At 36.6% G+C, this 27,690-nt stretch overlaps 2 protein-coding genes and 1 pseudogene across 2 annotated transcripts; 1 reads left to right on the forward strand and 2 right to left on the reverse strand.

Annotated features, from left to right (window-relative positions):
• Nucleotides 1–9,843: 9,843 nt before the first annotated feature.
• Nucleotides 9,844–11,300, reverse strand: LOC120004461. Its single transcript, XM_038853818.1, has 3 exons — nucleotides 10,989–11,300; nucleotides 10,715–10,779; nucleotides 9,844–10,535 (listed from the first exon to the last, which is right to left on the reverse strand). Exons 1-3 carry the CDS (start codon nucleotides 11,142–11,144, stop codon nucleotides 9,986–9,988), a joined length of 771 nt encoding a protein of 256 aa, XP_038709746.1. The 5' UTR covers nucleotides 11,145–11,300; the 3' UTR covers nucleotides 9,844–9,985.
• Nucleotides 11,301–15,544: 4,244 nt separating this feature from the next.
• Nucleotides 15,545–18,586, forward strand: LOC120003666 (receptor-like protein 6). The gene has a single exon (XM_038852681.1). The coding sequence runs from the start codon at nucleotides 15,545–15,547 to the stop codon at nucleotides 18,584–18,586; it is 3,042 nt and encodes a 1,013-aa protein (XP_038708609.1).
• A 170-nt stretch (nucleotides 18,587–18,756) lies between these two features.
• On the reverse strand, nucleotides 18,757–23,321 carry LOC120003667 (annotated as a pseudogene).
• Between the last annotated feature and the right edge of the window lie 4,369 nt (nucleotides 23,322–27,690).

Raw genomic sequence — 27,690 nt, forward strand, 5'->3', positions numbered from 1 at the left:
TTTTTCACAGGTTTGAAATATGCCTCTCCTCCGTCATGTCATCACCACTTTTTCATATATCTGGATTTTCTTGCCATCAATCTCAACCATTTTACAAGCATGGTTATTCCACGTCAACATGGTTCCATCATTAATGCTTCTTATTTGGGCACATATGATATGTGCAACCTTGGGCACATATGATATAATAATGGAATATTACATTAAATATAATAACGAATGTACTAAATAATAATTAAAAAACAATAGTGATGGTGGTGGTATTTTTATTTTCGTAGTAATGACGCTAACATTCTAACCCTCTATGACACGGGTCAATACACCAACCATTTAGCACCCTGAGATACGAGTCGGTTCTCAGTTCTCGTAAGGCCAATATAGAATCAAGTAGTATAAATTAAACGTTAATATCAATATCACATTATTTCAAGTTGTCTCATATTTTAAAAAAAAAAAAAAACAGTTAGGTATAAACCAATACAATATAATACCTACCAGAAAATTAGATTTAATATAAGAAAAATCCATAATTAAAATTTTGTGACACTCATTCGACAAGATTTTCATTTGAAATCCTTCTAAGCCAAAAGTTAATTACTTTTTTAAAACAAAAGGGCTCTGACTATTTGCATTTTTGTTTGAACGGATATGGGATCAAACCTAAGATCGATTCCTTTCCACGAAGAGCAATTGTCTCTTCTTTTGTACGCTCTCTACCATTGCCTCTCTTTTTTCCCTTTTTTTTTCCTTCTCTTCTTTGTTCACAACAACGTTATTTGTAAAAAATCACTAATGACGCTATTTGCAAGAACATCAAGTGTTATTTCAATAAAAACAACCACCAAGTGTTATTTTGATATTTAATTATACAGAGGATGCTATTTAGAAAAAGAAACAAACTTTGACAAACATCCTTAAAATTGCTACCTAAAAGAGACATTCAAGCTTATAACATTTTATAATCTCGACGCTTCTCTGTTTCTGTGTGCTGAAGTGAAACTCTTTTTCAGCAACTACCAAGTCTTCTGCACCCTTTTTTACTTTAGTATTATGCTGGGTTTTATCGTTATGGAATTATTTTTCACAGTATACAGTTTTCTCTGTCTGGGATGAGATTCCGAATTTCCGATTATGTGGATTGGACTTCTCTCATTGTATAGAGATTTGTGATTTGTGCGTTTCATTTGTATGGTATTGTTATTTGCATTTTAATATGACTAAAGGATGTGATTAGAAATGTTTTGATTTCTTTTCAAATCAATGTTTATTGTTGATAAATATGTGTGCACAAGAATCATAATGTTACCTAGAATCTGTCTTCTCACAATTTGAGGCTATTATTTGTTTCAAAAAAAGACGCATTTGTAGAATATATACAGGAATAGAATTGTCTTATTGTAGATGAGAACTATATGACTATAAGATTAATATGTCCTCATTATTAAAGTTACTCTTTTTTTTGAATACAGGGGAAGGGGATGAGAGAGGCTCGAACTCGAGACCTCTATGAGATAGCACACACGTGAATGTCATATGAGCTACTTGTGATTCTTTAAACTAACTAGTATGGACAATTAGTGCAAATCATAATCTCTTTACCATTACAAAATTAACATCAAGTGAAGGCCAAATCGACAATGTTTGTTATGGGCCATTGGATCCAAATTTTCAATTCCCTGCAGGATAACTTCACAAATGGGCCCCTCTATTTTGCCCCAAAAAACATAGCAACCCTTTGTACTTCTCTTTTTCGACAAACGTGCCCTACTTTCAAGTTCGGTTAAATTAGTCTCTAAATATAAGTTGCATTCGGACAACGCGATTCACTGCATTTTTCGAAGCTGAATGTTATGGTATCACTGCGTTGAGTTCGAAGCTGAAGCTGCTTCTACTCCTGATACAACACGATTGATTGTATTTTCAACGTCAAAACACAAGATTTTTCCAATTTTACACTCAATCAATTTTATTATTTCATTTATATTTTTACAAAAATAAATTCATCAAAAGTTGATTGATATCAATGAAAAATATTCAATTGTACCCTCACCTTGCCACATTATTTTTAATGATGCGCCAAATACTTTTTATCACCACAACTCATCTCATTGAAGGAGGTCAAAACACTACACACTCTCAGACGGACCCATAATGTGGTTGTGGCACATTTTCATAACGTGTTTTTTTCTCTTATTAGAATTGAAGATAACATGGCATATGAGTTGGCAACAATTTTTTTTTAAAAAAAAGGAAAATGAAAACAAAACGAAGTAAATAGAAAGAAAAATTAGGGTTCTCCATCATACAAATTTAGGGATTTTTTTGGCAAGATAATACACTCAAAATCACTATCTTTGTAATAGCGCGTCCATCCGCACTAGTAACACTTTGTCTATTTTGGACCAGTCTATATTGGCGCGCACAGCTTTGTCTTTCCAGACCCAATACCAGTCCATACTAGTGTAGACTCATGAAAAGTGATTGTTACTAGTTATGAAGTTTGACCTATTATATACTATACTTCACATCTTCCCCTGGGTGATTGAGACAAGAGACTTAATCCCTTCGCCACTCAATAGCTTGCCCAACACCTCCACGCTTCCACTGCATATGGCCCCGTTCACTCGAGTTGGGTGTTACAGACTCCCCCATAAGAGCCCACGTCCTCGTGCGGCCCACAGATGCCCGTGGGTGCCCACACCTTAAATACTTGGGCTTCAGCTCCAATATCATATGTAAGAGCTTGGCCATCCATACTAATAACACTTTGTACGCTTTGGGCCAATACATAATGGCTCGCACGGCTTTGTCTTCTCAGTCCCATCATCAGCAACTACTAGTTTGAGCCCAAGAAAAGTGCTTGTTACTTACTAGTTAAGAAGTTATATATTGCACTTCATATCTTCCCTTGGGCAAAGTGAGACAAGAAACTTAATTTCTTCGCTACTCAATAGCTTGCCCAGCACCACCAAATTACTTGCACTATAGATATTTGTGATCCTACCGACTTAAGCCGGGTTTTAGAGTCTTCCTCTCAAAATCTCTCTCTCTACAACTAGTCCCCGAATTTGACCTTCCACACCCATTTGAGACGAAATTCAAAATTTTCACTTTCAAACCCCTTTTGTCTAGATCTCTTAACAAACTAATTAATGTTTCTCTTATGTTTTTATAAGAGAGGCTAGGAAACGATTATTTTTGATAAGTTGGGTTATCTTACCGATTATTTGTGGGAAAAGAAAATCAAACTTTGTACCTCGTGCAAATGACAAGAAACAGGCCATCATTAGGATATCTCATGCGCACAAAATAATTTTAACTAAGTCTCATTTCCACAAATCAATCTACCAAATAGAAAATCAACGTCAGCAAAGAGAAGAAGCAATGTTGAAGAAGATATATGGATTTGGGATTCTAGAAGAGAGTTTTGGAGTTGAGAAACACTTTATTCATGAAAAAGAAAAAAAAAATGAGGGGCCAGTTAGAAAAAGAAAAAGAGTTAAAACTCAGGGGTGTCTATTCATTTTACCCTATACCAAATATAAGGGGATAATGTAACTTTTGGTCGCTAAAAAAAATGACCTAGTTCAATTTGGTCACTAAATTTTTAAATGTTCCAACTTAATAATTGAAAGCAGAAAATTGTTCCAATTTGCACACATGGGCAGATTTTTCACTATTCGGACAGTAAACTTGCTGATGTAGCATAAAAAATCAAGCTAAGAAATCTACCTATGTGTGCATATTGGAACATTTTTTAACTTTGGGTTCCCAAGTTCGAACATTTGAAAATTCAGTAACCGAGATGAATTGGGTCATATTTTTCAGTGACCAAAAACTATATTACCTCCAAATATAATATGGGCAAATATTATCTTAAAGAAAATGATACAAAACTTGAAGTAATTTCTATTGTTGATTCCATACACCAGGGCTGGGACTAGGTTGGGTCGGTTGATTATTAGTCGATAATGCAACCAGTGAGTCCTGTGGACTGTGTTTTCGGTGAGTTCACTCGGGAGTAGTAGCACTTAGGGCCGACCCTAATTATTTTGATGCCCAAAGTGACACGATATATTGGTGCCTAATGCAAAAAAGAAAAAAAAAATCGCAACTACATCAATTCGGAAAGTCCCAATATCACGTCATGTTAGTGCCCCATATAATTTATAGGAATCGTACTTAAATTGTGAATCTTGGAACTAGATCTCCCTAGCTATCAAAATCATGAATTATGTAAGTGGAAGAAAATTGTTTATTAGTCTATCAATAGCATGTGACGTGGAAATAAAAATAATATTTACCAGCTTTCACAATTTTGAACTAATATGCAAGATTGCAAGTGACATCTGTAATGCATGATCTGAGTCTGTCTTATGCTCTCATAACCTACCTATCAATTACCTATCAACTTTTGTTAATATGTAAACACAAGTTTAAATTCTCCATGTTAGGATTTTCTATCACTTTTTTAAAGATTTTCAATAAGGAAGAGGGGGTTGGGGAACTTAAACATTTGTCTTGCAACCAAGACTTGAAATAAAGAAAGACGATTAGATTATAGACAAAATAAGCTTCTGTTAATATGTGGGGTTTGTTTGGTGGGGTGTTTGGGCAAAGCGATACAGCTAGCGGTAATGCTTTTCCCAAATGTCCCACCAAACACGGGGTAACGCTGGGCGTTATCGCCCACAAAACGGGGCGGTAACGTCCTCCTGGAAAAAGGCTCTGAATCGGAGCTTTTTCCAAGGCATTAGCCCTTTTGTTTTTTTGTTTTTAATTTTTTTATTTGGGCCCACATACTTTGCTGTTAAGATTTTTGAAACAGTGGTGGGACCATATTATATTTTACTGGGTCCCATCTACTTTACAATTAATAATTCTTATATCTTAACATTTTTTATTAATATAAACATTATTTAAATATTAAATTGATGACGTAGTATATATTAAATTACAAACTTATTTAAATACTAAACTAAAGTAATTATAATAGAAATATTAAATTAATTAATTAATTTAGTTATTTATAATTTGTATTTATTCATTTATAATTATAATAATTAATATTTATATTGAAATAAAATAATTAAAATATTGAAATATATATATATATATATATATATATATCTTACACAATTTAACCGCTGACAACAATTAATAGTTTTACTATACACCTCACAACTTATGAAAGTAAAGCTGTTAACTGTTGTTAGCGGTTAAGTTGTGTAAAATATATTTTGTTTGTATTTTTTAAATTTTAATTATAATATATTTTGTATTTATTTATTTAATTCTATTATAATATTTATAATTATAAATTTAATTTATTAAGTCTAATATAATTTAGGGATAATTTATTAACAAATAAATCTATGAATTTATTCATTTGCAATTAATTTATTAATTCTACATATAATATATTTTTACTAAGTCTAAATATAATTTAAATATAAATATACAATATTTAATATATAAAAAACAAAACTGCGTCTCATTCACACTCAATTTAAGTCTAAATTTAATATAAAATCGTGGGACCCATGCAAAAAATAAAAAAAATAATTCTGTAGTTTTTTGGTGTGGGACACAAGCCAAACGCCCTAACCGCTTAAGAAAAAGTTTCTTTGAGGGCGGCATCGCCCTCTAAATTAAGCTGTTTGGTGAGGCGGTTGAGGAACTTAAACATTTGTCTTGTCTTGCAACTAGGATTTGAAATAAAGAAAGACAATTAGATTATAGACAAAATAATAAAAAAATTTACTATGAATGCTTGGCTTGAGACTTGAACTCGGGTAAACATTGTCTTGCAGCTAGGGATGGCAATGGGGCGGGTATGCCATCCCCATCCCCGCCCCCATCCCTGTCCCCATCCCCGCCCCTTGAGATTCGAGGATCCCCATCCCCGACCCTGACGGGGATGGGGATACCTAACCCCGACCCAGACCTAACGAGGAGAGCTCAATTTTTTATATTTAAACTAGTATTTAGAGAATTAGAGTGTCGAGATTATCAAACTAGTATGTTTGAATATTGTCATAAACTTTAAAAAGAAATTATACTAATATATACATCATAGTATAAAGTATTTAACTATTTATACTATATAATGTATAGGGTTTACTTAGGGTTTATGACTACATAGGCTTTAGAATTTAGCGTTTGCGTATATGATTATAATAATCCAAATTACAAAAAAATTTTTGGTTTTGTTATTTAGTTAGGGTAGGGTTTAAGAAGTAGGGAAGTAGGGTTTAGGGTTTAGGAAGTAGGGTTTAGGATTTATATGATTATAAATTTATAATGATAAAATGCTTTAGTAAAAAATATATTTGAGTTATTGATCAAATGTTTTAACAAAAAATTTATAATTTATAATTATATATAATATGGACTAGGAGAGCATATCATATTTTTCATTATGAAAAATATAAGAAGATAAGTATACTAAATACAAATTAATATTCTTATATATATGTACAATATATTATATATGATATATCTATGTAAACAAAAATTGTCTTATACGGATGTCCACAACTTAATAATTTACGCACTCCACTTTTTAAGTGTTTTCAAGAGTGAAATGATAAGTAGGGCCCACTACTTTGGGTCCCATATGTTTCAAATCAATGGTGAGATTCGGATGCGTTAGTTAATATAAATTGAGAATGTCCGCATAAGAGAATTATCGTCTATGTAAATATATATTTATTTATTAAAGTATTAAGTTCGGGTCGGGTTCAGGGTTGGGTATGACATTACCATACCCTACCCATCCCGACAACAATTATTTTGGGTGGCCCTGACTCGTACCCGTACCCGTAATTTTGAGTCCCCAACCCGAAATTTCTGGTCAAGTCCCCGCAGGTCGGATTGTCATCCCTACTTGCAGCTAGGATTTGAAATAAAGAAAGACAATTAGATTATAGACAAAATTAAAAAAAATGAAATAGTAATGCTTGGCTTGAGACTTGAAGTCCTGTGTCTAAGGTGAATCAACCGGTGCATAACCACCAGGTCAAGAAAGTAAAGCAACATGTTTTGTTATATATGTAAACTATAAAGTACATATAGTATAAATATCTTTTTTTATAATTGTGGTGCCCTGCGCCGGCTGGTGTCCACAGAGTTCTACCTTTAGTGGTTTTGGGCTTGGGCCGACCCTTGTAACGCTTGATAGAAAACCCACACCGGCCCATAAGGTCCAAGGTAGAATGATGAGTATCCCACATCGAAAAGATAGGGCTACCAACTCTGGTTTATAAGGATCCAAGACACCCTCACCTGGTAAGCCGGTTTTCTGGGTTGTAGTTCTATCTTGGGCCTTATGGGCCGGGGTGGGTATCTATCATTGGTGCTTTCATTGAGAGAGTCACGTTTGCGGAGAGGGCTGCCGTCCAGGAAAGGGCTGCTGTCTGAAGGGCGAGCGTAGCCGTCGTGGACGTCGACTGTCCAAGGGGGGTGGTTTGATGAGTATCCCACATCAAAAAAATAAGGCTACCAACTCTAGTTTATAAGGATTCAAGGCACCCTCACCTGGTAAGCCAGTTTTCTGGGTTGTAGTTCTATGATGAATACCCACCCCGACTCATAAGGCCCAAGGTAGAACTACATCCCAGAAAATCGGCTTACCAGGTGAGGGTGCCTTGGATCCTTATAAACTAGAGTTGGTAGCCCTATTTTTCGATGTGGAATACTCATCAAACCATCCCCTTGGACAGCCGACGTCCACGGCGGCTACGCTCGCCTGGCGGCTCCGCTTGCCCTTCATACGGCAGCCCTCTCCACAAACGCGACTCTCTCAATGAAAGCACCAATGATGGAAAACCCACACCGGCCCATAAGGCCCAAGGTAGAACTACAACCCAGAAAACCGGCTTACCAGGTGAGGGTGCCTTGGATCCTTATAAACTAGAGTTGGTAGCCCTATTTTTTCGATGTGGAATACTCATCAAATCACCCTCCTTGGACAGTCGACGTCTACGACGGCTACGCTCATGTCATTTATTTTTCAAAAGTTTTAAGTCGAATATTCAAATTTTTAAATTTGTTCAAATTTACTCACATGGGCAGCTTTGTTACGCTTTGGTTAGTTATATTACCTATGCGGTATCACATGTTCAATGCAAAGCAAGAACTTGTAATTGCGATTTTTTCCTGGTTGTTTTTTTTTTTATATAATTACGTCACATAAAGGCATTTCAGGTCGTTTATGACTTTATGTGTTATCAAATTAAGAGCCATCCATTTTTGTCCCTTTTTCATTATCAGATTGTAATTGTATTCCCTTAGATTAACAATAAATAATTGTGGACATAAAAAAAAAAAAAACAACAAAAAAAGGCTTACTTAAAAATTTCTTGTACTCTTGTTACAAATTATACAAAATTTAATTAAAGTTCGCTATTTGAATTAGCTTCCAATTCAAGCTGCACACCTGTTGCTTGTCTAATTATATTTGAAATTAACTACTACAGAGTTGATGTTGTGGAAATTAATTAACAAAAATGTTAGGGATCTCAATCATTTCAGCAACTTATTTAGTCCCTTGATTGATGTAAGTGTAGGGGGATAGGGGGTTGGAATTATTCCAGCAATTTCACTTGATCTCCACCATTCAATGCAACAATGCATTGATTTAACAACACTACACCCAATGCATTCAATAGTGCAGATCATGTGAAATTGTTGGAATCATTTTAGCAAATCCTTTTCCAAGTGTAGGGGTCTACAAAATTTGATGATTGAATCAGAGAGTGACATGTCAGTCACTGGGGACTGGGATCCCTATCATTTCTGATTAAAGGTTTCTATTTTTTTTATTTCTTTCAGAAATATATACACTGGAAAATAAGAAATATATATGCAGTATATCTGCTACTAAAATTGTCTGATATTTCTGTTATTATCATTTCTACTAGTATATCTATTACTTTTAATCTGCTTTACCAAAATGTGCCTATATATATGCTCTATTTCTAGTTATATAAATAAAATCCAGAATATTTCTAGTTCCATGAGTACAATCCACTCCAGTATCTACAGAACAAGATGTAGGATATATAATAACGTATGAGTTTGGCAGTGTGTTGCGACTGTGTTCAGTTGCAACACACCTCACAGCACCACAGTTTTTTGTGACACACCAAACAGCTTTTACGTTCTAACTCACCTCACAGCACCACAGCTTTTTACCTCACAGCACCTCACCACACCTCACCACACTCCTAAACACTTACAATATATGTTGACTTGTCCTACGTAATCAAATTAGGTCAATTATTGTATTTTAGATTAATGTACAAGATAAACCTTGAGTGATTTTATATTAATATTATTAGTCATCTAATATAAGCGTAATTTTGATACGTCAAACGCACCTCACAGCACCGCACCACACCACGCCACAGTTTTAAAAATTATGCGCCAAACAGCTTTTTGCGTTTCAACTCACCTCACAACACCACAGTTTTATAACTCACAGCACCACACCACACCTCGCAACACCTCACAGCATTCCCAAACAAGCCCAACATTATAAATCCAGGTCAAGAATCCGTCACTTCTCTTTAGACTTTCAAATTTGCACATATTATTATTAATACTTTATTATGCATGACGCTTGACCTGAAATGACATTCTTACCCCTATACTTTCAAGTAGTTGACCAATTATACCTATATATATATATACACATATATAATTATATATCTGTGTGTATATATATCTGTCTATCCGAATCACACCTTAGAGTACCTCCCACTGTCCGTCATTTTTAGGATAAAGAAGAACTATTGTCACCCACAGCAACACAGAATCTCGTGCAACAAAATTTCAGAAAAGATCGAAAACCCTAAAAAATTGAAATCCAAAATCGGGCAATATTCATTCAGACACATAAAACATGTAAATTAATATAAATTAAAAATAAAATCTAGGTTTTTTTTATTTATTTTAATCTACAAGAACTTTCTATTTCCCTTCACATAAGAGATTTCAAAGATCGAGCCTTAACAAGCTTTCGAACACGCTTTTTCCCTCCATTGCTGCTGCATCTCTGCTGCTCATCGTCGTCATCTTCTTCGTAATCATCTTCCTCCTCCACGAAATCAACTTCTTCAATGCGATCAACTAGAGATAATGGCGGTGCTGTTGTGTTTTGAATAATGTCGGCCTCCACATCTCTTGACTTGGAAAACTTGCTCTTAATTTTGGTTTCCCCACCACCTCCATTAATTCTATCAGCTCTTCTCTTCCCCCAGGAAGGCCCAAATCCAGAATAATAGTAAAATTCATAGGGATTCGATGAGTTGCAAGAGGATCCCTTCTTCGCTCGCCCAGGTCGGGTTCGGCGCTCCGCCATCGCAGCTCCTCTCTTGGTGGAAACACAGCTGGTTTTGTTGTTCAATCCCTTGCAGAATTTCTTCTTCTTGTTTTTCGTCCCTTCCAGCTTGTTTTCTTCTCCTCCATTATCCTCGTTGGTTTTCATTTCCATAGCCTCGTAGTCTTCACAATCCATCATCGACTCCACGCTGCGTATTGTGATATATGCAACTCTTTAATTAACAAACAGATACAGACCATGAAATCTCCATTTCTAGCTCGAATTTGAGCAATTAACATATCGTATGATATCGAAAAACCCTAATGTTTGATAAGAGAAGAAAGAATCGATAACAACAATTGGTATTAAAGAATAATAGCGTATTACCTCTCCACAACACCAGCAGAATCCCTCAAGCTCGTATCCAAAGCGAAGCTATCATTTCCTCCCAACTGGTTCGAAGGCAACGGAATACGGAGAAATGACAGACAAGTATTAACTTAATCGGGTATTTGGAGGCGAATACACGTCGAAATCAATAAAAAAATTAGGGTTTCAATGTGGAGATAAAAACCCTAGGAGGAAAAAAATGCAGGAGAAATGGAGAGAGGGTTTTGGCAGATCTAAGAGATAGTGAAGCAAAAAGAGGGAGAGAAGTTACCTGATTGAGAGAGGGAGCTGGATAAGTCTCGTCGGAGAAGTTAATCACATCCCATGGCGATTGGTTCAGCTGGCACACGTGCGTCTGTAGCCTCCACTCCGGTGCCGCCGAGAACTGCAGTATTGTCGAGAGCTTCGCGTTCTTTCGGATTCGCATATTTGATTCAAAGACAGAGAGAGCGAGCGAGCGAGCGAGAGAGGGAGGGAGGAGTAGGTGGTGTGTGCTTCTGTGTATATCTATATATATATATATATATATAGATCCAATTTGTTTTTTATCTGTTAAAAAACCTTACAGAGAAAGAGAAGGAGAGCTGCCTCTCTCTCTATTGTTATTGCAGATCTCACGCAGACCTCGATAATTATATATTTTTTTCTTCATTTTTCTAGAATTCGTGGTCTCAATTGACGATTTTGCCCTTATATTTTGTCAAAATCTACCATATTGGGAGAGCTAAAGAAAGCTGCTGCTATTGCACACCTGTCTAAAAACAATATATGATATGAAGAGAGGGTGAAAAGGGTTTTGTGGTTTACTGTCTTTCTGCAGTTCACATCATTCATTTTCATTAGCCAGCTAATTTTGAGTTTTCTGGTGAACTAAATCAGACAAAAATTACAACGCATGAAAATTTGGGATTGTAAAGGAAAAGGAAAGTAATTAACTCAGAGATCAAATACCTAATAAAAGGATGAGAAGAGTGTATTACACGCGCAATTTCGCGCCTAAGAGACATCAGGGTTATAAATTGGGGGTCTCGTATTTTACGGTTGGAGTGATAAGAATCGAGTGTATCATCCTGATGATCAGAATTTGAATCACCCTCCTCTGTTTAGAAAAAAAAAGAAGTTAAGGTTGCAGTTATTTCTAATATTGGTCAAGAAGGGGTAAAACCATTTTAGGGGCACAAAAGTAAAATTGTGAACAAAAATGGGCAATGTCTTATCTGTTTTTTTTTATTTATTATTTTCATGCAATTGTTAACAAACAATTAGTGCATGAAAATATTTAATCTATTATTTTGTGAATTAAGTTTGCAAAATATCAACAATGATGTGGGGACCCACTACTGAAGTGTTTGTTTGTTTTCTTTTTTTTACCAGATTTGTGTTGTTAACGCCAAAGTTATTAACTGGTTTTCTTTATCTGGGTGGGGTTATTGGGGTTGGTGGAAATCTAAACTCACAAAATATCCTGAATTGGAGTTAATGATTTGCGTTGTAATTATTATTTATTGTGTGCACAACATTAATTAATACAAGAACAAAAGGATGAAGCACTCTGTTTTTATCTGTTCGTTGTTTGTTCCACTACAAAGTACAAATGATGTTCAAGTTTCTTTTTTTAATTGACAACGATATTATGCCAGTTTTTATGTTTTGGATATCTGATATTGACATAAACTCGAGTCTTCAGGCTTCACGTACATAAATTTTTCACCTGATAATATGATAAGTTGAGCAGAAACTCAACGCCTGGCCACAAGAATATTGCTCCCAGTAAAAATGGAACTTAGAACCTCCCGAGTTCATACAATTTGGTCTTAGAGAGATTCAACAAATAAGTTATCACCCAACTCGTTCAAGATATGTTTATACACGACACCCTTACTGCATATTTTTGGTCTATTTTAATTTCTAGCTTTTAACAGAATGCTGTCATGCCAAAAACTTCTCTTTTCTTTTTCTGCTGTGCTAATCTTACCAGAGTTCTTGTAGTGTTTTTTTATTTTTTAAATTTCTTAAACCCTATATTAAGGCTGATAGAAAGTGCATATTCTGCATTTTCCAGATTAGTTTAACTTTTTATTTCCCTAAATTTAGTTTCTCGATGATCAAATGTATTGTTCCTATGTTTGTGCCGCATACACAAATAGAATGGAATGCACTCAACATGCCATGGGGAAAAAAAATTAACATCCATTTTATTCTAAACAAACCCTAATTTATTACAAAGAAAACACGACCTTTTAACATTCACGAATACTAATCAGCAAGAGATGATTCGGTTGGTAATTGACTGGATTAAACATATATATGCTCAATGTTTGATTTCAACTGTAAATATATTTTCTACAGTATTTCAAAGAAAACACGACCTCTTAACATTGCCGAATACTAAGCAATGAGAGCAGACATCCAAGGGTTCTTAATTCTTCTAATTATTAGGGAAGTGATGGTTTCTGGAGGGTCGGGATTGATAGAGAATCTAGAGATCACTATATGGGCTTCCGGTCGATTAACTAAAAATCCTTACATTAGGAGACATGATGAGGGTCTAGTCCGGCGGGCCTAGCATCAGATCGAAAATTGAAAATCGGGCCCAATTACACAGGCCTGGCTTAGACTGTGTTTTTGAGGCTCGAAATACCATTTATACTGTTGAACATATAGATGCTCAAAATTTCTTATTTCCTTTCAAGTCCAGTTTTAATTTTGTCCTTTTCTTCTGAAACTCCCATGTCTTCCATTTTGTTTTTGCCCTTTTCCTCACGCGAGCACTCTCTAACTTAGTAACTTTTCCATTAATCTTGTAACCATAAGGTCGAGACTTGGCTTTGATCTAAGTTGTCGAATCGACCAAACTCAGGAGAAGAGACAGTAGTTAGAAGATATGGTGCCTTGAAGCCGACTACAACTAAGGTCAAGATCAATCACTTGACCTATGATCATATTACAATGATACTGTTTTTGCATACGGGTACTCAGACGTGTAATCAATATCCGAGTATGTTTGAAGTCAAATTGATATTTAAAGACACAATTGGATGTCTGATGATCAAAGCTCGATCTGTATATATACTTGAGATTCAGAAGATTTGAGAAGTGAACTACTCCATGACATGAATGGGTGCCTTCATCAGCTCCAAAACCAGCTCCACTATTATTGTCACAAGAAAGGTAGTTTCGTGGTGGTCATGTTGTCAATTTTTCCAAAGAAGAAGAACAATAAATTCATTGATGATAACTAGGTTGATGCTTTTTAACTGTAAAATAGAAGTAACAATAAAGATGGACTATGGCCTAGTTGCAGACATCGGAGGGGGAGATTCCGAGAAACAGAAAGAAAAAAATAATTTTTTAAAATAAAAAGCACTTATCAGAGTAAGCCATTAGAAAGTTGTTAACATATATATAAATAATTCTACTTCCTAACCATCAAAAACTCGTTTTCTCAGTGAATAATATTCTATAGTAACTCTGCAGTTAAAATGCAAAAATACTATTGAGATGAGTGATTTTCTAGGAAGAAAAAGCCGTGTAGGCCCGATGTCTCCACGAGAACTAAACAACTCAAAGCGAATAATGTTATTGATGTGTATTGGGTTTAAAATTCTAATAAAAGTTTGTGAAGTTGACATGGAAAGCATTTTGAATTCTCTGCATCCATGTTATTCACTGCACCAGATTTTGACTAAAGAAGTTGGAAATGTGTTTGCTGGGTATTTGAATTCGATTTACTATTTTTTTGTTTTGAATAATTGGGTCCACTAGGCACTAGCAATCATGAAATGGGAGACTAAAGGTAGAGCATTTTAACCATCTTTTATGCTACCATCAGGCATAAATGCTTTGAGTTTGTCAAACAATCATTTCCGGACGTGTGGTGGAAGGATATCTTAAGACATTTATAATTATTTTAATTATTTAGGTTTATTTTATAAATTGTTTTTTTTATTTATTTGACTATTGTTTTGTATGTAATACAATTAAATTACATAATTTCCCTACACGTAATTTGTCACAAAATGTTACACAACATAAATGTGTTGTAAAAGTTTAACCATACATTACTAAGCATTCAAGCAATATATTTGCTATTAAAATTGTCCAACATTTTTGCTATCACCATTTCTGTTAACATATTTGCTACCTTAAAAATTATTTATCAAACTAGGCCTAAGGTCATCTCCATCAAACTCTTAACAGATTCTCTAAATTTATAGTAAAATTACAATTTCTACTAATATAGGAAAGGCTCAAAAGTCATGATAGCATGACTTTGACTTACCTGTATCAGTTGATCAACGCTCCAAGTTGTGCAGCTATAGATTAAGATCAAAGCTTTGTTGCTCAACAGTGCATTTTGAAAATCTTCCAAATTTTTGTCATACATTTTCTATGACTTGCAAACTATGAAGGAGATTGTTAATATTATTAAGTGAGGAAGTCTGTGTTAGTCTAGAATAATAGTCAATTCTTTTATTTGGAAGTCTAGAAGAGTCTCGGTTGGCAATCGGCTGGGTTAGACATATGTGTACTTAAAGTTCGATTCCAATGAAAAACATATTTCTCCATACTATTTTAAAAAAAAAAAAAAGTCTAGAAGATTCAAATGAATGTGATGTAAGAGGGCTGCTAAAGTTAATTATAATCAATCAAAAATAAAAATAAAAATAGTGCCATCGGAGAATCCTTGAGCAGTTGAGCTAGCTGGATTTGTTTGATGATATGAAAATGTGCAATACGCCATTGACTTGCAATTTTAAGGCGTTTGCTTGGCGGTGCTTATAAATGGCTTCTTGGTACTCATTTCTTTTTCATCTGACCATAACCATGGCTTCTTCATTACAAAAATATCCCTTAGGATTTCTAGCCTTGCTTTTCTTAGCATCCTCGTTTCTTCCAATGCACGCTTCAATTTCCACGCCACCACAATGTCACAGCGACGAGAGCTTTGCGTTGCTGCAGTTCAACCAAACCTTTGTCCTCGATAGGTCAGCTTCATTTGATCCTTCTGCTTACTCAAAGGTGATGTCATGGAATCAACATAGAGGGATTAATGGAGACTGTTGCTTGTGGGATGGTGTTGAGTGTGACGAGAACACCGGCTATGTCATTGGCCTTGACCTCAGTAGTAGCTGGCTGTATGGCTCAATCAACTCCAATAGCAGCCTCTTCAACCTTGTTCACCTACAGAGGCTTAACCTCGCGGACAACGACTTCAACCGCTCTCGAATTCCTCCTGAATTTCAATATCTTTCACGACTGACGTACCTCAACCTCTCCTCATCAGGATTCCACGGCCAAATTCCATCAGAAATCTCACACTTAACAAGATTGACTTCGCTTGATCTGACTGGAGGTGTGGATGAAGTCAGCGGAAGATTGCTGGGGCTTAAAGGGCCAGGCCTGGAGAGGTTAGTTCAAAATTTAACTCATATTGAGGAACTCTATCTTGATAATGTAGACATATCTTCTGCTGTCCCTGACAACATGGCAAACCTTTCTGCATTGACGTCTCTCCATCTCGGAAATTGTGGACTTGTTGGTAGATTTCCAAATAGAGTTTTTCAACTGCCAAACGTGCAGGATCTCAGTATGGGGATGAACGAAAACCTTCTTGGTTATCTTCCTGAGTTTCACTGGAGCTCACCTCTTAAGATATTATGGCTTGAGAGCACAAATTTCTCAGGACAGATACCTGCTTCAATAGGAAACCTTCATTCTTTGACTACGTTAAATTTAGCCGAATGCAATTTTGAAGGACTACTTCCATCTTCACTTGGTAATCTTACCAATCTCTCCATACTAAGACTCAAACAAAACAACTTCTTTGGCCAAATCCCTTCTTCATTTGCCAACCTTACAGAGCTTACCAATTTGACACTTTCAAACAATAATTTGACTTGTGGGTCGTTGTCTTGGCTCGGTGAGAAAACCAAGCTCACTCTTTTGGGCATTGGAGGATGCAGTATTAATGGTGAAATCCCGCTTGTTCTTGCAAACCTTAGTCGACTTGATGCTCTTAACCTTCAATCTACCTACTTAAGTGGTCAAATTCCTCATTGGCTTGCAAACCTCACTCGATTAACTGCCTTAAGCCTTGAAAGTAATGAATTGCAAGGTCCGATTCCAGATTCGATTTCGAAGCTAGTCAATCTTGAACAACTATCTTTGGAAAGTAATCAGTTGATAGGAATTATAAACTTTGACCTCTTTTTTTCCCTGAAAAATCTGGTGGATCTCGGTTTGTCATATAACAATTTCTCATTGCTGAATGAAACCAGTCCAAATGCTACTCTCCCAAAGTGGAGGAATCTGGCACTCGCTTCATGCAGCTTGAGGGAGTTCCCAAACTTCCTTCGTTACCAACACAAAATGGCATATTTGGATCTTGAACACAACAACATCCATGGCAAGATTCCAAGTTGGTTATGGAACATCGGTAGAGAAACCATATGGTATATGGCACTTGGTTACAATAACTTGACTGGTTTTGACGGCTCTCCACCCATCTCAAGCCTTTCCAATCTAGAACACATATCAATGGTGTATAACCAGCTGCAAGGACCGCTCCCTACACCACCACCCTCAGTTATTGACTATTATGTCTCAAACAACAGTTTCACTGGAGAAATCCCGATCGGGTTTTGCAAACTGCTTAATCTGTTTATCTTAGATCTGGCTTTTAACCATTTGAATGGCACAGTTCCGCAATGTTTGTTCAACTTGGGGAATAGTATGACCGTGCTAAACCTCAAATACAACTACTTCCATGGCAGCATTCCTGAATTAGCCTCTGTAAATGGGAGTAATTTGAAGATAATAGACTTAAGCCATAATGAATTCCAGGGAAGAATACCAATGTCATTGGCAAATCATACGATGTTATGGATTCTAAATCTGGGCGACAATCATATTCGCGATACATTCCCATCTTGGCTAGGAGCTTTGCCTAATCTGCGAGTCCTAATCTTGCGATCTAACGAACTTTTTGGTGAAATTGGAAGGCCTGCATCAAATGTTGATTTTTCCATGTTGCACATCATTGATCTCTCTAATAACCATTTTACTGGTATCCTTCCTTCTGAATATTTCCAAACATGGAATGGTATGAGAGCATTTGAAGAGAAAGAGTTGTCATACATGGAGACAAGTATAACTTTGTTCAGCTCTGATTATTTTACCTTTTACTATTATTTTGACCTTCAATTGGCATTGAATGATAAAGGTCTAAATGTGGTATATCCAAAGATTCCAAATACCTTTGCAGCCATTGATCTTTCAAGCAACAAATTTGAAGGAGAGATTCCGGAATCCATCACGGCTTTAAAGAAACTGCTATCACTGAACCTTTCCAATAACCACCTCTCAGGTCGCATCCCATCACTCATAGGGAACTTGACGGATCTTGAATCATTAGATCTGTCAAACAATATGCTCTTAGGAGAGATTCCGCCTCAGCTGGCACAGTTGACGTTCCTTTCATTCTTCAATGTCTCTCATAATAATCTCTCAGGTCATATACCACAAGGACAGCAGTTTGACACATTCGACAACAGTTCATTCGAGGAAAACTTGGGATTGTGTGGGCAGCCGCTGTCAAAGACGTGTGGAAATGTAGGGGAATCAACGCCATTGGCTCAAACTAATGAAGATGATCACAAGAACTCAGACGGTTCTTCAGTATATATTCAATGGATGATAATTGCTATAGGATATGGAAGTGGACTGGCGGTTGGAGTTATATTTGGACGCAGGTTCACCACATGGAAACATGAATGGTTTGTGGAAACCTTTAGTCGGAGGCAACGAAAAAGAAGAGGGCAGATAAGGGGAAGGCAGGCAAGGGGAAGGCAGGTAAGGGGAAGGTAGAGAGTTTTAAATTTCCCGTGGCAATTCAGATGTTCTCTACTTGGTCATATTACTCCTTTTATAAATACCAGTACTGCATTTTCAACTTTGAATCTAGCTTTCCTGTGTGCATTTTTTAATAATAAGAGTTGCTAGCTGGTTGGTACTCTCAACATTACCATGTTGGAATATTAAGTTATATGTTTGTCCTTTAAAATATCAGCAATATCTTCTGTCCTACCATTCTACAACAACAAATGAAGAAGCTAATTAAGTCCATCATCCATGTCTCTCTTCTCTCTCCGCCAAAACAAAACAACAGACAAACCAAAGTCTTTCATTTACTTCTCGTGATCAAACATCAAGAGATCGAATAAAAGGAGGAATGCAAAACCATTATACGTGTTGTTGTGCTCATTCGCTCTACGGTTGCAGAAGGCAATAGTCGAGCAGAGACTAATCGAACTCTTTGTTGCGACTGTACGTAAGAATCTAAGGTAATAATCGATCAAGAAGAGGTAAAACGACCTGGGAAGCATCATGCAGGCATAAGAGATGCCAACATGAAATATGAAGAAAATGACACAGACAATGTAGAGGTAATGGGTGTAGAAGAAGACTTCAAACATTTTTCGTCTAATACGAGGGAATGTCGTCGCCCACATCGGTAGCTCCCTTGCTGCGTGTGATATATTAGTTTTTGCCCATCTTGTCATCTGCATTACAACATTAACATAAACACTATTTTCAGATTTTCAAAAAGTGTATGGGAGTTTCATGACATACATAACAAATTCACTGTGTCTCCTATCGAATTCCAGTCCTTGAATCCTTTCAATCCATTGTGTTTGTTCTTTTCTTTTATTTGAATTTTTTTTTCTTGTGTGTACAATACGGCCCGCAGCTGCAGCCATTATCTTTGGATGTACAGTTGGTTAACCCATTTGGCCTGTATACTAGTCCACAAAATACGCATGTTAGGCAATCCCATGAAAAATCCAATCCTCGAAGATAGAGGCTCCATTTGATGGAGTTTATCTATCGCTAGCTTATAAGTTATTTAAAATCGGCTACCTTATATGTTATAAAATAAATTGTTAGGTGTTTGCTAATTGTATAATTTTAATCTAGCTTATAAGGTACTATATTAATTATAAAAAGGGAATAAAGAGCGGATAGCCTCTCCAACAAACTGAGGTTCATTATTTTAAGTTAACTTTTACACTAACTTACTTTAGGCATTTGGGATGGAACGTATAGGCTAGTTTATGAACTCCATCAAACACCCAAGGTGCAACTGTTAATTGGGGATAATCTTTGTCAAGTAATGATAAAGATCTAAGCAATTGAGATTCTCGTTCTCCCAACTGCTGAGTTAGATGCATATAATTGAAGTGAATTCGTGGACTTCGTATGTCCCACATGATGTACACAAAGTGCATACAACTCAGCAGTTGTGATAACTGAGATCATCAATTGCTGGGATCCCTATCATTTTCGATATTTGTCAACTATGAGCTTAGAGGGGGTGTCACCGACGTGGGCCCTCCTTGAGGCCCAAATTGTGGATTCTATTTACTTCAACGGGCACACCAAACACTCGTCCCTCAACAATAGATTGAGGCCCATGTGGTCTACCCGAAACAATTATCAACCGCCAAAATACCCACATGGACTTAGGTCCCCAACAAAGATTTAGGGTATAACTAGCATAGTAATTAAGAAGACTAATGATGAGTAGTAGTAGTAATATGGACAATGCTTGAGACCCCCAAAAAGTGACCCCCAAAAGACCCCTATTTAATGTGGAGTGTTGGATGTGAAGTGGACCCTACATGTGTGTTTTTAATCAATGATTATTTTAATGCCACATAGATTTGGGGGATTTTTGGGGGTCCCTAGCATTGTCCTAGTAATATTACCTCTGAAATTTGATTAATAAGAGGCCAGTCGATAATGAAGCAAACTCCATGAAAAGTGAAGAGAGCCATGACTGTTTAACCAGCCCATATATGGTACTTAGTGCTTGCCTCAGACGTTAAACAAAATAGTGGCAGCACAGATGATCCACGTTTCACTGGGTAGCAGAGAAATGCAAGACAAATGTTCCCAGCCAAACCTGCCACTAATGCTGCCATTGACAACTTCACTTGCCTAAGACGTAATGGTGAGATTGAGATGCATAAGTTAATATAACTTGTGATGTCTGTACAAGAGAATTCTTATATACTTATAAGATTTTTCTCAAATTTAAACCAAAAGTGTAATCTAAATTTGTCAACACAAAATTCAATAATTATAATAAACCACAACAAAAGTTGGGGCTACAATTTTTCTGTGGGATCCGTCGTATGTGTGGTTGAAAAACAAGTTCTGAAAGTTTGTTCACACTTTTGGTTCAGATGTGAGAATTGTTGTGCTTATATATATATATTTGATCATTGAATTTGCCATTGAATCTTAAAATTGATTTTTCTTACACTTTCTGTCCTCTCTTTGCTGCTGATTGTGGAGTGATTGGCTTCAAAGTTGTTGTGCAAAGATGTTGATAGATACCAAACCAAGAGTGCCATGAACATGAGAAAGAATGCTAGTTCTACCCCTGAAACAATCTCTAATGGGCCTTTCACCAACATGGGCCTCCTCCACTGGCCCAATAGAGATACCTTGCCCCCACCGTTTTTTTTTTTTTGAATACTGCCCCCCACTGTAATTACTAAGAGCACGTCTAATACGTAAAAACAAATTTGAGGTAATACTTTTTCAGTTTTGTAGCTTCCAATGGATTACCAAAACCCTTACTTATTTCTAATTTTCACTTTTTCATAACCTAAATTTCTTCTTGTTTACTTAAAATCAACTTTACAATTTTTTTAATATTATTTCTCTCCCTTCTCTCCCTTGTTGTTCTAAAATCAACTTTACTTATTTCTTTTCATTAATATTATGTTGAAAAACATTAAAATATTTGATGTGATGTTAAAATCGGTATATGATTGGAAGGGTATTAAAAAACTGATAACCTAAAATTACTTTTTATTTAAAATAGAGGAAAGTGTATAACTCAAAATAAGTAACTGGATTGGATATAAGTAATTTTTTCTACTCAAAAGCATAATAACAATTAATAATAATAAAGAACTAAGTAAAAATTAACCTGTCCAAATTGTGATGATTTAATTTCTTTCTCTTGAGATGGAGGTAGACACAGCCTAGTACTGGTACACAAATGAAGAGGATTGGGAATGTGTTAATCAAAAGCGCTGCACCTGCAAATCAACATAATGTATTCTCACCGATTTGAATTCTCTTATGAATTCATGTAGCCGACCTCAAATAGAATTTGAAATGAAAGGCAATTAAAGAGAAAGAAGTAAAATATATCCAAACCTTGAGATCCAAAATAGGTGGAGTTGGCCTTATTTCGAAATGCTTGTGAGGATGTTTTGGCATGTAGTTCCCTTGATCATCAATCTCTAGTGGAACCAACTTTGGTTGAGGCTATGTCTACTTTACATGCAATCAAACTCACTGGAGATATGAGATTTACTCACCTTACATTGGAAGGGGATTCATCTATTGTTGTAGCAACACTTAATGGAGGGGAGCTGGGTTATTCTGCATGCCGTCTAGTCGTCCTAGAAACACGAAGAATGTTGCAGTATTTTTTGAGTTGGTCGGTTCATTACATACCCCGTAATGCTCTGTGGCTCATGCATTAGCAAAATATGCTTTCCAAATACAGGATTTACGCGTATGGACAGAAGAAGCTCCCTCTTTAGTCATGGAGATTGTCCAGACATAAAAGCATCATTGGATACAATTCCAAAGAGATCACAGTTCTCTGGATCACTAATTCATCTAGGACACTATGAGCATTATGTAGTGTTATTTTATATTTGCCTTGATGATCTCTTGTATTTTTGTAAGACTTTATTCCACCTTTTGAGTGGCCCGAGGCCAATACCGTGTGCCTATATTGGCCTCTAGTTGTTCTTCCCAATAATTGGGTTTTTGAATATATTCACGCATACTAAGCAAACAAACATGCCTATATATATGTTTGAGTGGGAGACATGATCCATATCATAATACTCCCCATAAACACCACGATAGCCAAAACCCATATTGCTCTTCTAATTACCATATCGACTTGATTTCTAATTCAGGATTTGCTTGAATTCATATTTTAGAGAGTTAAATGAGAATGATTAAGGAGTAAGGAGAAGCTTCACATTGCATGAATTGTTGGAGAGAGAGTTAAGTGGGGTGAATGAGGTAAGGGGGGATCCACACACAATTGTGTTTCAGCTACCTTTATTTTGGGTAACAACTCTGCTTTGATTTATTGGTTTGGCCTGTCTGTGTCTGTTTGTGCTATTACAAGGTTTAATCGAAAAAATTTCATGTGCATATGAATGATATTGACTGAAGGTTTTTACTTCAAAAGGGCACCTGAATATTCAAAGCCGCTGGATTCTAATGGACTGTCGCTACCTATTTGAATATGACACGCACGATTTATCTAGCAAATGCTGCATTTGTACAGTGATTATTACCTGAATTGCATCCATGCACTCTTATTTTGCATAGTAAAAATATCAACTATTGAATATTGAGTGGAATCATCAAAATTTTTCAGGCATGATGTCGCGGCATCAAGACAAGTTGATGACACATTGTCATCACCGTCATCGCATTCAGAGCAATCTTCTCCACATGATACTAGAGCAAGCTCTTTTGATTTATATTTCATTTATGCAGGTAATGTCAGCCTGTCAAGACAGGAAATCATGGACGGATAAGTGGGCAAAAAGTTACAACCATGCCATCAGGAGAAAAGTTTGTGATAGAATTCGATGACAATCACCGACCAGTAGGAGATAAGCATCCCAAATTTGTGTCGCAGCAGGGGGTGATAATAAGCAATATGTTTATTACACCTGTATCGAAAGCATCTTGACGAGGTGTTGAGAAAGAGAAGAAAGAGCTCATGCTTGATAATGTGAAGGTAAGTAGAAATACAAATTGAAATTTCATGTATTGCCATCATTTAAGTTCTCCTTTTCACTAGAAAATACAAAGCTAAGTAGAAAGATCATGGCCCATTTCACCAAGTTAGGTTAGTCAAGTCCTTCCATGGTTTTAGGAAATCATGAGGAGATCATGGGTTAGTATGTAACTGAACCCATTTCTCTCTTTGAGGTCCTTTATTAAGGGGGCAATCTCGGCTTGGAAGGAAAAAAAAGGAGGTTTTTCTTAGTTTTTCTACTTTCTTCTTTTGTCATCTCTATAAACTTCAAAATTAGCTTCTTTTCCTTTTCCATGCACGGCAATTTCTGTATCATCTGAGAGAGAGAGTTTCCTCTTTTCTTGATTCGCTGTTACGTTAACAATGTGTTTGTTAATGTCTTACCAAGGAGGCCTAGGAGGTGAAATCATCTCGACTTGATTTGTGTTTCGTTCTTCGATTTCGTACTCGTTTCATATTTGTATATTGTCTGAACCTAAGATCATTGTCCAACTAAACTAAAAATCAAGACCCATTTTACCAAGACAAGTTAGTCAAGTCCTTCCATGATTTTAGGAAATCATGAGGAGATCATGGGTCAGTGTTATGCCTAGAATATACATATATTAGTTGCCCCTTTACATGCATTTTCTTGTCATTTTGAGTGAATTGAGGATTGATATTTCCTAAGTATTCTATTTGTACACATTTCAGGTGTTTGAGGCATGCATTGAAGAAAGGGAGCGAAATCTAGTTGGAATTAGTCATTTTGAAGACATGCAAATTCCGATCGATCAAAATTGATTTCCGATCGGTCGAACCTCCTTAATCAACGTTGAAGGTTTGAAGATAGTAGCAATTTCCGATCGATCGGAGTTACCATTCACAACACAACAAATTTCTCAAAAAAGTCTCAAATTCAAGTGGGTTCGAGCCAAAACGACCCCAACTTGTTAGAGAAACTACATAGGGGTTTGGAGAGGTATAAAAGGGGTAGAAAATAGGGTTTTATCTCATTGTCTCCCATTTGGGAAGAATCCTTGGAGGCTAGGGCTTAGGAGAACAAGAGGAGGCAGTTTTGGAGCTTGGAGGAGAAGGGGATTTCAGGGGATTTCTTGATTTCTTTCTCTAATCTTTGTGACAATGACTGTTATTCTTGATTATATGATATATTTGCACTCTTTGAGGAATTCAATCCTCTAACTAGGGCTCTAATGAAGCTCCACCTTGAATATTGAATGAACTTGCTTTGTGATTCTAGATTCCTTTTTCTTGTTGATATTCTATGGTTGTTTTTAATGCCTTTGGGTGCTTGATCATCATCCGAATGATTTGTTGCCTAGGTTGAGATCGGAAGGAGATACCTAGGGTTGCTTCTCACCATAGATGGCATAGGTTGCATGAACCATAAGAATATAGGGGTATGACCTATACAATCGCTATACGGTTAGTCCATAAATCTTAATGAGTCTTTGTCTTTTTAAGCTGAAAGGGTTAAGGATGATGACACTTTGGTGTAACTAGACATGGAGCACCGAAGAGGATAGGAAAACCGATTGTCAATGATTGAATAGGGAATTAAGGATTAACAAATCAAGAGAATTCGATAGGATAGGTGGTGGTGATATTAGGTACTCTAGTACCTTGTCTGCTTGATTTATTTGTTAATTGCTTTTAATTACTTTTCTTAGTGTTAGTTTACAATCAAACTCAATCTTCGATTCTCCATCTAGCATAACTTAAATTTGATTGATATTAATTTGAATTGCCAACATATCCTTGTGGGACGATACTCCATATTCACTCTTTATTACTTGAGTGATTCGTACATTTACGAATTTGCACCAACAGTCGGTATGACTGAACCCATTTCTCAATGAATAGCCCGTTATTTTGGCCACTAATCTTGATACTTTGACGTTCTTTATTAAAGTGGGAATGTCGGAGTCGTAAGCCCTGGGAACTCTGTTTGGGATTTATCTAAATTGTCCTTCAGTGCTCGAAGGAACACCTTCAATCCTTTTTGAATTGACTCGTGCCTTTCTTGATTTGTAGGTTTTGTTATGGGGAACCTCAATGACTCGATTTCTTCTTCTGATAATTTAATCGCCTTCAAGAAAAAGTGTGAGATTTCCCCCCCTTCGAAATCCTGGTTCCATATGATAATGAGAGAAACCTTTTCCCCATGTACATTAAGGTTTCAGTGTTCATGTTAATTGAGTCCAAGATCCGCGTCCCATTCGAACCTTTCCTTCAGGAGTTTTTTTCCTATACTGAATTTAATCTCTCTGAGTTGGCTCTGAATTCTTATTGGATTCTTGGGGTTGTGCTTCAGTTGAACACTTTTGTAAGGAAAATACTCTCAGTCATTAACGTTCTTTGCTGCTACCATGTTGTCAAGTCCAAAGGTGCTGAGGGTAAGTATTTTTTGACTCAAAAACTTGATCGTGCATTGATCCATTGTCTTCCTAACTCCAACAAAGCTATCTTGTGGGAGTAAGTCGATATGTGCACAACAAGATTCGTCTTTCCGTCGTATATTCCAAAAGTTGGAGGGGAGAATTTGTTCGGAGGATCTTCCAGACTCAAAGCTCGTACAAATGGGGTAGAGGTAATCTTTTTGAGAGTTCGCTTAGCCTCTTTCTGAGCAATCTATAGGGCTTCCCCAGCATCTTTCTTCAAATAAACTCTCTGCCTATCTTGGAAATAGCTTCGGTGCCTTGTCCTTGGCAGCATTTGTGATCTGTATCATGCGCTCCTTGGGAATGGAGTGCGCCTTCTTCTTTATGGGGTCGGGTCTCTTCTTCTGCGGGACCTTCCAGTACTCTTGCTTTCTCGCTCTCAAACATGTTTGGGATTAAAATCCTCACCTTCCTAGGCAACACTTTGGATTACGCTAACCAAGCGCTACTTCTGTCTCCCTACCTCTTGACTCCTCTGGACCTCAACATCATCAGGATAAGGTAATTCTTTCCGTCTAGATCCTTTCAAAACTTAAGACATGTTGCTTCATAGAAACTATTCACTTCCCACAGATGGCGCCAATTGTCGATACAATTTTTAGAGCGAAGGTAAAATTAATGTAGAAAAAAGGAAATAATAAATTAATAACAAAGACACAAGGATATACGTGGTTCGGCAACTTGCCTAATCCATGAGATGTCTAATATTTTATTCAAGAAGTTAGTGCGTCAGAGGTTAAGTACAGTTACACAAGTTGAGTGTGGTTGCACCAGTTGAGATAACTTCCTGCAATAACTGTTGTCCGAACCGCTACCTTGGAGAAGTTGGAACTGCCCATCGATTGGAACCGTTTTGTCCCCAACATCTCGTTTTGTCCTCATCATCTCATACGTACAGAGGAATAACCTCCTCAACTCAACGTGTGCGTACCTTCAATATTTTTCTTCACATGAATAAACATCACAAATGTGGTTAGGACCTTGATTTTATCCATTGTGGTAACAGGTTATAACATTTGCAAGATCACATTTCTTTCCGTTTTTCTTTCAAAAAGACAGGACTCGCTCAGCTCTTGGCAGCTAACTGTTGACGGACGGATCTCTTTTGGGCTCCCACTTTACACCTCTAATGTCGCTTGTCACTAAAGCCATTTTTGGTATAAGCTCACGCAAGCGTGGGTTTGCTAATAACATTGAGTACTTGGCTGATTGATAAAAATAAATGGAGAGTATGGAGACGTGGCTCAAGCCTAAAAAGTAAAAACATCACTGTGGATTTCTGGGCTGTTTGTCACTTTGTTGTGGAACAATCCGGCCCGTGTCTTCTCAAAAAAGGCCCAATGGGCTATGTGTTCTAGGCTTCTAGCCCAAAGGGATAGCACGAGAGCAGACCGAACCCTTCAGTCACGCTGAATGGTTTACGTTAGGAAAACTTTAGTCTCATCCCAATATTTACTAAACACACCCCACTCTCATTGACTTTGTGTTGACTTTATGTTTTTTTAGGTCTAAGCTCATAACACTCCACCCCAACTTTTTCGAAAAACAGAGTGCAGAGGCCTTCCGCCTAAACCACGAAAGCGAAAATTTCCTCTGTTGCCGCAGGTCACGGAGTGGTTGTGGAAATAATATTAAAAAAAATTGAATAAAAT

This window comes from Tripterygium wilfordii, chromosome 8 (assembly GCF_013401445.1).
Source record: "Tripterygium wilfordii isolate XIE 37 chromosome 8, ASM1340144v1, whole genome shotgun sequence".
Lineage (NCBI taxonomy): Eukaryota > Viridiplantae > Streptophyta > Magnoliopsida > Celastrales > Celastraceae > Tripterygium > Tripterygium wilfordii.